Genomic DNA, 14,135 nt, shown 5'->3' with positions numbered 1-14,135 from the left:
TGGAAGTAGGAAAATCTGTTTCAGATGTATTAGATAAATTAGAAAGTAGAGGGTGTGCATAATAATATTTCAATTTAAAACATCCTGTTTAAAATTCAAGATAGATTATTCTGTCCATTTTGGAAGTATTTTGAGTCCTGGATAGTTGGAACAAGCCACTTTGAACTCAAAACAATGGAGTATTTCTAATTTGAAACATTTCTGTAAACCCCTAGAAAGCAACTTCAGAGTCATTAATGACCACAGAATCCCTTCCCAATTAAAAATCCCTTGCATGAAAAGCCTAGAATTTTAAAGCTATAGATTATAGAGATTCTAAAAGTATACCCAGATATTATCCAACAGGAAATGACAAATAAAGAATGGCTGAAAAGGGCAGATATGTTTAGCTTAGAGAACAGAAAATTAAGGAAAACACGAGAACAGCTTTTAAATAGCTGAAATTATGGCAAACATGTACTACCATACTGTTCCTGGGGGCAGTACTATGAATAATGGGGAGTTTAAAAAGATTTAGCTAAATATTAAGACACTTACTAATAGTAAGGAGTTACTCAACAGTTGAACAGATTGCCTTCCATAAACAAAAGCTTAAAATAGTAATCTGTTCAGGGATGTTTTACTTACATATATCCCCTTCATTGAGGTCCACATAAACACACACCTCCATCCCTGACCCTCTTTGGAAATGTAAGAGTGGGTTGTATCATTTACCACAAAACTGTATTTCATTAAATTGCATCTGAAATAAGTAATGTTTACCTAGACACTGTAAAATTTTATATCACACCTACTTCAAGATGTGGCTTCCTGGTTGTAAGGTACAGCCAAAATTTCCAGAGAATGTACTACTTTTCCATTCTCATACCCTGAAGCTAAAGCAGTTCTCTGCAACTGCCAGCTCTGGCCATATTAACAAAACGATGTCACGCTTGGCATGGTGCTGCCAAGAGCTCGTATTCCTTCCTTGATCTGTGTTATCTTTATCTGGGTCAGTTTCAGTTCCAAGTCTACTGGGAATCAGCCCTCATTCATTAATCCCTTGATTATGGCCACGCTAGAGCCTAGTGCCAAGGACCAAGTTAAAAGGTGACTATTAAACATAATGGAAAGCACACTTTTTAGATACAAGAGAGAAAAAAGGAAAGTGAGATGTGATGAAGTAGCCAAATCTCTCTTTAATAATGTGTATCTCTCTCTTTTGTTTTCCAATGAGACTTTTTCTGGGGTGGGGAGGATAGCAATTCTATTTTATTTCCAATAGCTAGGAGACTAAGAAAGAAATAATGCTGCTCAATGCACCCATCCACCTTATTTTTCAGAGGATTTCTTAAGGGTGTCAAGGCTTGTTTATGATTTGTCAGATTTTAATCATTTTAATTTAAATCAAAAATATATTTAATTTTGAAGTTTTATAGATGTCAGGTTGTTCTGAGGTTATTCATTTATATCAGAATATGTTTTTAATTGACTCTACTAATCTCTAAGACCCTGTGTAGTTTTCAGTTGCATTCATAGAGGGGTAATTTGAAGAGCAACACAGAATTCCTGCATAGCATTTCTGACTGCTGAAGTCAATTTATGAAATACTCCCTTTCTATCCGCTTCTTTTTGCACACCCAAGGTTCCCCACCTCTTCCATTAGAGACCACAGAGACATTTGATACCTGCCACAGACATTTTGTAACACATTACGTAAAAGTCTGTCTATCTTTACAGATCTGGGAGTAAACTTTAGGTTACACAAAACTGGGCATTTTTCCAAAATGTTGGGATTCCTTTTCCCCAAATACCTGGCCAACACGGCCTTTAAGTGAAAATTGCAGTGTTGTAATCCCAACAGCACACCATTGTTAAATGGGTCCCTATGCTTTGCTTTTCAACTATTACATAACTAGAGAGAAAACTGTACTGAAGAAAACTTTCATAGCATGGGTTAACTCAGCCTTCCATCCTTCTGAGGTCAGTAAAATGAGGACCCAGATTGTTGGAGACAATATACTGATTGTGTAAAACACTTAGAGAGAGCTGTAAAGCACTGTGAAGCAGTATATAAATCTAAGGGTATTGTATGGTGTATGAGAAGCAGAGAAGATCCACATCAAGATTGGTAGGAGAGACTGTTCCCATAAACAGACTAGGTGCTTATGACTTCATGAAAGCAAAGGGAGACAGCAAATGGCAACTAGAGTAAGTCAATACAGAGTTTCAGACTATGTTCAGTTTTCAGTTAGCTTTTATAATAATTTTGCACTGGTATCTTGTTTTACAGAAGTCCTAAGTGCAACCTTTTGTACAATTCATCAAGCCTTCCACACTAGATTAAAGTGTATTTTAAGAAAAAAAAAAAAAACCTGCTGAAGCATTCAAGAAAAATAAGAGAGGGAGAATAGGACAATTTATTCTTTCCATAGCATTCACTACAGTCCTCTTTTGGACTTTGGACCTTCTATTCATTTCCTATTGATTCACACAGGAGCTACCTTCATGGAACTTTGTAATCCATTTCAAATTAAATTGGGAAGCTGCCTGAGTTGGTCTGTATATTCCTGCACTAGTCTGTAAATCATAACAAAGTTGGTTCTACCCCAGTCGCAAAAACTATGCTATTTGCAGAAAGAAAGTCAGTGGTCGCTTTTCCCGAGGTGCAGAATGCATGGCCTTACTAGATATAATTTAAGTCCCAGATACATGGCTGTGTTAGGCAGCCAACTTCCCATTCCAAAACCAGCTGGAAGGAGCCTGTCTTTACATCCAGCTTCCTTTGCTCTCCCCCACAAATGTCTTATTCAATTACAGGCAAACCTCCAAATGTATGGTTTACCACATGGTTCTCCCATGCTGTGGAAACGCTAGTAGTTAATTGTTCCCATTTCCCAAATTATCTATATCCCATCCTTCTAATTCTAGCAATATACCAGATCTTAAAGTGGGTTTAAGTACGGCGCCCCGAGGAACAGCTACAGTACATAATAAAATTCTCACTTATAGCCTGGAGAATGGAAGCTCAGAAACTTCCACACTGCTGCATTAGCAAAATGCACACCCAGCATTAGTTTGATGTGCATGCCCCAAAAGTGATGCCCCAAATAATGCTTTTAAAAAAGGAAATGTGTGCATATTTATATTTCTTATTTAGAAAATGTTTAGCCTCTGCTTATAGTTTCTGAACCATTTTGCATAATTTAAATACTTCTTACGTACTGATTGGTCACCCACCAATGAGGATCATTGGCCTGTTCTTCATTTTGGAAATGTTGAACATACCTGAGAAGAAAATAATGAACATGCAAAAATTATTAATACTCTCAGATTTTATATCAATGGAAATAATGCAAAAAGTACAAAGTAAAAATGTTGGTGATGGTATGGATGTTGGCATTCTAAGAATTAAGCAATCATCTCTTGAATGGGAAAACAGAGAAAGCAAAACCAGACTATGAAAACAATTCACATGAGAAATGAAAAACAGCAGCGTATAAGGACTGAAGGACTTACCCCCAAAATAAAATACGAATTATGATCCTTAATCAAAGGACTTAAACGCTATGAAACAATGGCAGGAAATGTTTCAGTGGATAGGGGCAAAACTTTATTTACATTTTTTAGACAGCCTAGGAATGCAGTAACATCATGTCACAGTTGGCAGGAGCAAGTATTTGTCATTTTTTTCCTCCCTTCTGTCCCATACACATGCCTAAAGTGAACTCTGAACAAACAGGGTAATATATTTGGACAACATGAGAAGACTGCAAGAAAGGAAATCAATACTTCCTGATTCCTGTCAGTGTAAAGTACAGCAGAACTATTGTAGTGTGCAAATTCTTTTAATTTAAAATGTTTCAAGAACAAAACAGCTTTTCTGTTGCTAACTAGTGTCTTAGTTTCTGATCTCTATTTTGAGATCAAAATAATGCTATTTTGAGCCTGGAAGTCTTTTTTTGGATGAAATGGAACAATCCTGGAACTCTTGCCAGTAAGATTAGAGTAATCTGTTTTAAATTCAAGAGCTGATATGTTGTAGTCTCGATCAATTTTGATTTGGAAGCATTTTATAAATCCTTGAATCATAACTTTTGATTTCACTTTAAGACTTTTGAACCGTATTGTGCTTACTCTTAATAGTCCAGCTCTGGCTAAGCATCTTGGAGAGAGAGAGAAAAAAAACCCTCCACAAAATGGCATACCTGCATGTTGTTTCTTTTTTCTGCCAACAGCTGCCCCAATGATCTGGATCAACTTTTCTGCAGAGGCATTACCTCGTAAGTGATCCCGTAAGGACACTTCTGAATTTCCAAAAAGGCAGACCTGAAACAAGAATAGAAGATGAGCTGAGAGGATGACATAGAACCATTCTGCATTAGGTTATGTGGGTGTAGCACTAGAGAAAAGTTCATTAAATCTTCAAAACATTTTAGTTCCAGATTATCTTTCAAAAGAAAACATTGCTTGCTCCCACAATGAATCAGTTTTGCAATGGCAATGACTGTTCAAAACGCCAGCTGGCAACATCCTTATCTTGAAAAGGCAAGCAGGCAATCCCCACACTAGGGGTCTTCAAACTCGGCCCTTTTATGACTCATGGACTTCAACTCCCAGAATTCCACAGCCAAGCATGCTGGCTGAGGAATTCTGGGACTTGAAGTCCATGAGTCATAAAAGGGCCGAGTTTGAAGACCCCTGTCCTACGCTATCTGAAGATGGAAAGCAGCCATAAAACAGTACTTCTCACTAGAGAGCACAGGTCAATTTTAGGTAAGTCTTCCATTCCAGACTACCAGCAATAATAACAAGTGTCAGTTTGCAAGGTAGTCAAGAGAAGAAGCACATCCAGATGAACTAGGTCTACTTTATGGCAAGATTACATTGACAGAATTTTATATGTCTGAAAGTACATTTCTCCCCCATCACCTGTAGCGCCCCAAAATCTAGGAAGGGTCCCTTCTGAGATGTTTAGCTATACCCACATTTCTTTTATGGGTCAAGCTGCTCTTCTCTAACCATTCCCTGGCTGTTTCTCTTCCCGTCTCCCAAGTTCATTCTCACACACCATTATAGTAGGACAGCAGTCCCAAGACCATCTCTGAGAACTGCAGGAACCCAACAAGGGTGTGCACTAATGTAGGCTTGCTTATTCAATTTTATGAAGTTCTTCCAAGTATGAGGACTTAGAAGTCTGTACAGGCTGGACACTAACATGCAACATTCTCAAGTTGGGCATATCTCCTATGCAATATTTGCTTTGGAAGTGATAGCATGTTCTACTGCAATGCAAACATTTTGAGGTCAGACTTTGAAACAGACCATTCCAACCTCCAATTGCAGTTAGAAAGTTTAGTGTCAGAATGGCATTCAGGAGTCAGGACATTTTGAATTTAAAATGTTTGACTTGCACCTGACATTCTATCAAAGGTACTGATTTTCTCTGGGTTAAGGAGTACACTTGGATTTTGGTTGATATCCCAGCAGTTGCCATCTAGAAAATAGAGTGTGATCTGGACAATTAAGTGGATGGAGCCAGGACAAGAACTAGATTTATTTTAACATAAATTAAATGCACTTAAGTAGGCATTTAATATTTATTGTTGAATTAAAAAGTGCCCCTTCCTTTGGAAGGACCCAGGCTTTGCAGCCTCTAGGACAGAAGTTGTACGTGTATAGGCTACAGAATGATTTTCCAAATTCCAATCAGGTTATATTTTCCTCAGTTCTTTGCAACTGAGATGCACCTGATAATTGCATCTACTGTGGAGGAAACCTCTCTCCATCCCATACCTTCTTTAAATGTAAGAATATCATTCCACATAATGTGGCTTGGGTAATCGTTAATCTTTCCCAATCTTCATCATGTTCCACCAGCATGTTGAATATTACAGTACAATAATTTAAATGGTGAGCAGGATTTGGGAAGGCAACATGTTTAAATGCTGTGATCTGGAGGTAATTTAATGTTATTTTTTTCCTTCTGTTCAATTGTGTCCCATTTTCAAAGACTACCTGGACAAGTCCTTGCAGTTTTCTTGGAAAGGTTTTCAGAAGCAGTTTGTCATTGCCTCCTTCCAAGGGCTGAGAGAGGGCAAGTGCAAAGTCAGAGAAGGCCCATCGCCTAGATCCTACCAGCTGGAATAATCAAACTGATGGGGCCTATAGCCTGCCTTCTCTGCTGGCACGGGCGGGGCAGGCCAATCCCAGTGAGATGAGATGGTCCCTCAAGTATCCTGGACCCATGCCATGAAGGGCTTAAAAGCTGATTACCAACAACTTAAATTGCATCCAGAAGCAGACCCACTGCCAATGCAGCTTGTGAAGCAATGGTGTTACAAAGGCCATTCTTGGGGCCCCAAGAACTGTCTGCACTGCTGCACTCTGTAGCAGCTGTAGCTTCTGAATGCTCTTGACTCCTTACAACTATATCAACACATTCTTGTGGTTTTCTTGGCAATAAAACAGAAATGGTTTGCTGCTGTTACCTGTTTTTGTTGTTGTTATTGTTGTTGTAAACGTCTTAGTACAACCTACAGCACCAAGGTTTCCTAGTGGTCTTCAGTCCAACTACTATATCCAATGTTGCCTTAGTCCTTTTGAGATCAGCAAAGATCAGCTAAGTGTTGCCACCTGCTGGTGCTTTAGTTCAAGCTTCTCCTAGCAAGACTCAAAGTACTGTCTTGAATATTTCAAGGACATTAAAATCCAGCTCTGAAAGTTATTTCAGCTAATGAACTTGCTCTAACTTAGTGTCAACAGATATTAATGCAATGCTTGCTGTCACCAATTGTGGGAATTGGAACTTTTAAGCATCAAGTCTGAACTAATTACAAATAACAACTTTCAACGTGACAGGAAAATTGATCATTCTCTCCCTGCGCCTCCTCCGATCTCACTACTTGGTCTGTACCCCACATGTTGGATTTAATAGTGGTTGCCAATTGCCACTTACAAGACAATTTCAAATAAAAGATTATATCTATATAATATATTTACTTCCCATTAGTTTTCATATTTGAATATACTGTATTAGAAAATACAATAAAATTCAGGAACAGCAAAAAAACTTTTTGCTTCAAGTAGTAAACTGAACAGGAATTGTTATATAATTTATTACTTCTGTTTAGAGAATATTTATCCAAGAGTGTTTAAACCTGTTGTGAATGCAGTGCCCATTTTTATGAGCTCCATCTACATCAAATAAATAATCATATTTATCATTATCATAATCATTCACCAAGTTGTACCCCCTTAACATAGGAGTCCAAATTAAAGCATTCCAGACAGGTTGGTGTTAGCCTTTGCTTGAAAACATCCAGTGAAGGCTACAATTTCCCTAAATAATTGGTTCCATGGTCCAACAGACAAAGCAGTAAGACTACCTTCAAATTCCCATCAGCTGTGATCCTTAGACGATTGCAGGATCCACAGAAATGCTCAGACATGGAAGTGATGAAGCTGACTTGCCCCTGAAAATGTGGTACCTTATATGCCTGTTAAAAGCAAAATGTGGGAGAAAAATTGGGAAAAAAGGAAAAAATAATAATCAAAACATCATTTCTACTTCATTCCTAAAATTTCTTCTAGTTTGTGAAAGAAGTTGTGAATACAAACTTTTTCAAATTCAAAACACCCTGCTTCAAGCACAAAGCAGCTGTCTCCAATGTGAAATGTATTTATTAAATGCATTAATTAGATTTATAGGCTGCCTGACTCCACCATGACTCTGGAAAACGTATAGTATCCATTTAAAATAATAAACTGCAAACAATACAAAAAGCAGATGTCCAGAAAAATAACCCCAATTCTGATAAACTAATTATCACTATAAGACATCTGCCCTCCACTCTAGCTCAAATCCTGAGGAAAGAGACAGATTTTAAGGGTTCACCTGAATAAGGTCAAATAAGCAAATTTTTCAGGGGATATAATTCTAGAAGGTGGTGCTAGATTAAAAAAGGCCCACTTTCAGATCCCATCAGATGACACTATTTAGTCAGTGGGACCCAGAACACAGAAATATGCTGGGATGTATAGGATAGGCAGACTGGATTCAACTACACACAAAAAAGAAGGAAAACCTACTAGAACACTGTATCTACCACTCCAAATCCCTATAGATGGCCCCAAAGAATATCATGGTTGACAGTACTTTTGAAAATGCTGAGATATCAAAAAGAATCATGATAGCTGGACTATTCATGTCCTAGCTCTGTCAGAAATTAGAGAGAAGTATGAATCACACTATCTCAATATTATGTCCCAGTATAAAACCAAGCATAAAAGGTTCTATAACTTCTATTTTCCAGATTATCCATTTCCAGCTTGCTCTCGAAAGATACAACATGACCACTTTTTCAATAATCTTCCCCAAGAAGTGAAAGTTAGAGAGTAGATGAAAATTGTCCAAGACTATCTACTTCAGCAAAGGCTTCTTAAGGAGGGGGTGAAGCATCACTTCCTTCAAGGCAAGCTGTACCACCCCCCCCTTTCAGCAAAACAAATATTATTGCATAGATCCAACTATACAGTATCCACCAAGTAATTTTAACCAGCCAGGAGTGACCCCCAATGACTAGGCAATTGGTTTAGTGGATTTGAGGATCCTCAGCAGTTACTGGCTCAAAAGCATCCCAGGTAACTCTACAAGACCTTGCTTTTGTCAATTCAATAGGATCTGAACAGCTGGAGGACAGTCCCAAGCAATTCTGTGCAGCTTTATCCACCAGATGCAGCTCTCCAGATTACCCTGTAACTTCCTCTCTACCTAGCTAGGAACAAGTCACCTTAAAAGAAATTCTCTGAACAGTTGTCTACAGCTGAGATACAAGTGCCAACCTTATCACCACTATGCAATCTCTAATATGTATTTTTATTCGTGTTCAGTTGGATTTATTCTTTATCTCCTTTCTAATGGCACTTTTAGTATCTCTTCTGGCATTTCGTCTTCTCAGAGAGCCAAAGAATTCCCTGGGATTGACTCTCAGTAAGAAGCCACACATGAACAATCCAATCCAACTCCTTTGACGGTTATCCGTTTCAGGAAGTGACCAATGGCAATATCAAGCCACCCATCAGATCCTCAAGAAAGACCTCAATCTCCCCCTGAAACCCTATAGGGTGGACTAATCAAATAGCTGTATTCACCTGTGGCATCCAAGGGTAATCCCAGCATGCTTAAAGTCAATCAGAGATTAATGACATGGACTAATTCTGAGTTTTATAGAAGTATCTTAGCTCAACCCATTTTACACTCAAAATAGCTGTGTTACCCTTGAAAGCGGTGCCTTTCTAATTAAGTACAGTTCAAATTCAACTAATTTTGTACACTCCTAATAACTGTGAAGTAGATAGATTATGGGGAAAGTGTAAGACACTGACAAGAAATTCTGTAAATGCTTTTACAGAATGAAAGGTTACCATGAGGTTAAAAATCACCAGAAGTATTCATGTAGCAATACTATACTGGAAATCAATTATTGAATCTAGGATTATATTATTCCTTCAATATGTAGGGATATATATTATCTTTATGATAAAGAGCAGACACTAGCGTTATAAGGAGTCTTATCTTCTTACCAATTTCCTGTTAAACTTATTTCTAAAAAGATCTTACATGCTAGATGGAAAAATCCATGACAACATTTTAATGATATGTGTTTAGATGAAGGTTATTTTAAAATTCTTATGTAGTGCATACTTCTCTGTTAGAAACATTATGCAAATCGTGTACAAATCACATGTATTATGGAGCACATTTATATTATAAACACAACAGCAGTTGTCATGGATATAACTGTAAAATGACCAAAATTCCCAGACATAATACCTCATGTATAGTTTACATAAAAGCAAGCATAAAATACTTTATGTGTAGTAGGTAATACCAGAAACTTATCATGGGACAATTATGAAGGTAATGGTAATAAATTTACTCTGAAAACTGAGGCAATACTTAAATAACTACAGCTTACAAAGCATTTTTTTCTAGTCAAAATAAGTTTGGTTCTCTCTCTCTCTCTCTCACACACACACACACACACACACATCTCATCTCTGAACTACTGCAACACTCTCTACATGGGGCTACTCTTGAAAAATATTTGGAACTGCGCTGTCAAGGAATACAGCCACACAGATAATTCTTGGGGCCCATAGGGTGGCCCATATAACACTGCTGTTAGGCAAGCTGCATTGGTTGCCACCCTAGAGTCCAATTCAAGGTGCATGCTGAGGACCCATTGGTCAAGTGTGTGTGCATGCTGTGGACCCTGTTGGTCAAGGAATTCTGCCTGGTGGGGCCTAGGAGAAGAGCCTTTTCTGCTGTGGCTCCAGCCATCTCGCTTCAAGGTGAGATCTGTACCAACCCTCTTGGTTTTCTGCGGGTTCTTAAAACTTGGCTCTGCCAATTCACCTGGGACCCCAATGGGGGCATGTCATACTGGTGGAGGTGGTTAATGGACTGCCAGATGATAATGCCGCCACCTTGTTTTAACTTGCTCCCTCCCTTAGCTATCTTTTTAATATTAATGTAAATATTTATTTTCTTAATATTTTAATGTTTTACATTTTTGCTTTATTTTATGGTAAGCCCTCTAGAGTCACATTTAGGTGAGATGGGTGCGTATAAGTTTAAAAAATGAATAATAAATAGGCACAGTTTTGAGCCAATAACACCAATAGTATAATTGTCAAAATACACAAGGAAGCTCTAGCAGGACAATCGAATCTGCATCATCTCTCTCCTTCCCTGATTGCTAATCAACTAGCACTGAAGTAGTGGACCAAAAAGTTCTAATTACTGACCCTTTGATTATACTAATATTCACCTTGGCAGTGCTAGAAGCTTCACAGGGCAACTTTTTCAAGTCCGGCCATTTTTGTTTAATTGTATCCAGCATTTCCTTGTAGCTCACCATTTTCTTGAAGTTCCACTTGTTGCCTAGAGTAAGAAGGAAAGAAACGTTACTGATCAAATAAGGCTGATATTGACTGTGGGAGTTTATAATACAAAAGGCATGTTTTTAACTATAGCGCGTTGTCATCCAGGATACTATGTGACCAGGCAATGGTTGAGATGCATTGGTAGGTAATAAAAAAACAGTGGCTGAAGTGGGTGGAGCAGAAATCTTTGAAAAACCCATCCCAGTGCAATTCCTAATGCAATAATAATAGTGTTATTAGTAAAACTTAAGGTAAATGTAGGAATATCTGGAATACATTAGTTGTGTTTTGCTGTCATGAAACTGTAAGGTCAGAGACATACAACAGCAATAATAAAAAATACCAGCAATGCCAATGCTTTGGCATTGTCCCTTTCCAAAGAGATTCTCTATATGCCATGGAGGCTGAAGGCATCTCTAAGCTGACATTCCATCACCATCTTTTGCAGGAATAGGAATCTGCCCACTCCATTTACTTTAGACTTTGAAGCCAGGGGTAATCTCAAGAACTCACCATCAAAAGGCATGTATTCTATAAAGCGGACATCCAGGGGCTGCTTTTCTGTGAAAGAGACAAAATCCAGCAGTTCATCTTCGTTGAATCCTCTCATAACCACACAGTTCATCTAAAAAAAAAAGTGAGTGAATGGTCCCAAAAAATAATCCAAGGTAATTTCATAGGCACAATAGATAATTGGCACAATCTAGATAATGTGCTTTCTATTACTGAACAATTATTCCCTATGTTTCCTTTATAGGATTTTTTTTTTAAAAGTGTATTGGGAAATTATTCCCAAAATTAATTATTAGGATTAAGACACTACACCAGCCTTCCCAACTTGAGGATCTCCAATTGCCTTGGGCAGCAGGTCATTTCTCATAACTCCTAATCAGCAGAACCTTTAGGCTTCTAGTCTTTACCATTTTTAGTCTGGGATAAGAAACAAATAAGCAATAGCACTGCATTTATTTAAATAATACATACTTAAAAATAACATATGAGATATGACATAAGTATGCAAACTACATTTGCACAGTGGTAGCGGAGTGATTAGAATGCAGTATTGCAGGCAAACTCTATCCACAGCCTGGAGTTTATACTTTTGTGTAACAGGATGAATACTATGTAGTTCAAGATTATTAACAGAGAATATTCTCACCTTAACAGGATTATAGCCAAGATCAAGAGCTTTATGTATTCCTTCCATTACCTTGTGGAATCCTAAAATACCAAAATGTAATTATTTAGAAAAAGTTGAGCAAAACTTTTTATAAATACACATAAACTGAATGCAATATTAATGTATAAAGTTATAAAATTTATAATAAATGTATACATTTATTCTTGCATTCTTTTAAAGATTTATTCATGACTCTATCAGACACATTTAAGTAAGAGCTTACCTTGCTATATAAAACAAATGAAATATAATAACAGATTGTGTTTAAGTAACAAGTCTAAATATTTTTATATGGGAGTAGTCACAATGGGCTTTAGACATACGTAACAGTATGTTGAGTGTGTTTTCAAATGTAGAGAGAAATCAAGACTTTTCACAAATTTTCACCATCTCTCCAATCATGTTGACATAAGAGATGTTTATTCAAAAGGAATATAAAGAACTTTATGTAATCCCAAATATTTGGAAAAGAAAAATACATTGTTATTCCACGAAAGAAGAGGAGTGGGATGGGCAGTCATGAGGATTAAATAACATGGACTACCATAATTGTTTGATGTCAAAACGTGTTTGTTATTTCTTTACTCTGCTACTCTGAAAACCTCTGACTTCAGTTGCAAAGGTTTACTTTAATAAAATAAGCTTGCAGACTAAACATGACATCGGGGAGCACAGCAAACAACGAAAACACTACAGTTACTATATTCAGGAATCAGTCCTGCTTGCAGAAAGCCTTGGAAGGAAATCAAAAAGAAGAGAACTTCCGTGCAACTTTAGGAACATCAAGCAATTAAGGAAACACTGGCCCAAAAGAAGCATCGATATTTTTTTTTTAAGGATAAATGCATCAAGCTCCTTATAAAGGACTGAGTAGCTATAAAAAAATTGTTGAGATAAGAAACCCAATGTGATGTTTCTATAGCAGCAACACATAGGCAACATTAAACCTGCCTGTTTTAGGTTTTCCTGCCCCAAGCGGTTTCTGTCCATCTAACTGCCTACCCTGAGAAAAAGTCACCCTCAGCAGGCTTGAACCCAGGCCTCTCTGGTCCTCCCTTCTCCTATGGAACAGAATTCGCCGTGAGGGCAGAGTGGCTGTAATTTTTTTTTTTTTTTTTTTGAATTCAGGAATGTTATCAGAAAGCCTATAGGGATTCAGATGGAAATGACACCCTGCACATACAGGTGATCATTTCAGTCATGCATTAGGAAGTTGATTATTAATGCTGTTGTATGTTGTGTTAAGCTTTGTTAAAAAAGTAGGGTATTTGCTACCTATGAGTTGGTTATGACTGAAGTGGCCCAGAAGCCTTGGCAATAAATAAACTTTCCTTGTGTCTTTGGGTCTTGGGTGGCATACAAATTTGAGAAGTAAATAAATAAGGATGGGATATATAAATTTTAGAGCTATACCGTTCTGGAAGTAATTACTAATGGATTTGTTTTTCTTTTAATTTATTTAAGATCATGATCATTAGTTTGTTGGGTGAGCACTGGGCCTGCTAAAACAATATTAACAGTTTGGAGTCAATCTACTTAATACCTTCTCATTTTACAGGAGCAGATCTAATTCCTTGACTAGCAACAATGAATAGTCTGAAACATTAGTTACACATCCCTAGGCATCACTACGAACTGACTGCACTGTGGTGGAATTGGAGATGATCCTGCTGGATTCATTCAAACTTTATCTCTCTGCAATAAAGTTTTCTAAAATTTGATTTATGATCAAAAATATTTTAATATTTAAATGTGCAAGCATACAAGGGTAAGATTTCTCTGTGTATTGAGCGATTCCTCTATGTAGCACAATCCATATTTAGAAACAATTAAATGTAGCACAGAGGGAAATGTGCAAACATCTTGAGTTGATTAAAGTCACTTTTATTGGCTGTTTTTCCCTACTATGCATCCATTAGTTTTAACTGACATTGTATCACCATCTAGTGGTTCCATATGGGCATTTCCCCTGCAATGAACAGATTACAGCCATTCCAAACAAATTAACATGGTTTCAAATGTGTGC

The 14,135-nt window shown here is 37.4% G+C and overlaps 1 protein-coding gene across 5 annotated transcripts in view; it reads right to left on the bottom strand.

The window, feature by feature from the left end:
• MOCS1 (molybdenum cofactor synthesis 1) overlaps nucleotides 1-14,135 on the bottom strand; it is a 39,512-nt gene that overhangs the window by 1,872 nt on the left and 23,505 nt on the right. For 3 of the 5 annotated variants that reach the window (XM_039337082.1, XM_039337083.1, XM_039337084.1), the window contains exons 5-9: nucleotides 12,089-12,150; nucleotides 11,443-11,554; nucleotides 10,815-10,927; nucleotides 7,368-7,478; nucleotides 4,188-4,308 (exon numbers count right to left, since the gene is read on the bottom strand). In XM_039337082.1, the coding sequence (XP_039193016.1) occupies nucleotides 4,188-4,308; nucleotides 7,368-7,478; nucleotides 10,815-10,927; nucleotides 11,443-11,554; nucleotides 12,089-12,150 (519 nt within the window). Of the gene's footprint in view, nucleotides 1-3,204; nucleotides 3,268-4,187; nucleotides 4,309-7,367; nucleotides 7,479-10,814; nucleotides 10,928-11,442; nucleotides 11,555-12,088; nucleotides 12,151-14,135 lie in introns of all 5 variants that reach the window. The other 2 variants (XM_039337086.1, XM_039337085.1) reach the window with 2 other exon arrangements.

The sequence above is a fragment of the Crotalus tigris genome, unplaced genomic scaffold, assembly GCF_016545835.1.
Source record: "Crotalus tigris isolate CLP2741 ecotype Arizona unplaced genomic scaffold, ASM1654583v1 scf7180000017668.6805642782:7212621, whole genome shotgun sequence".
NCBI classification, from domain to species: domain Eukaryota; kingdom Metazoa; phylum Chordata; class Lepidosauria; order Squamata; family Viperidae; genus Crotalus; species Crotalus tigris.
The sequence above is the reverse complement of the archived record's forward strand: the minus strand, read 5'-3'. Positions and strand labels throughout refer to the sequence as shown.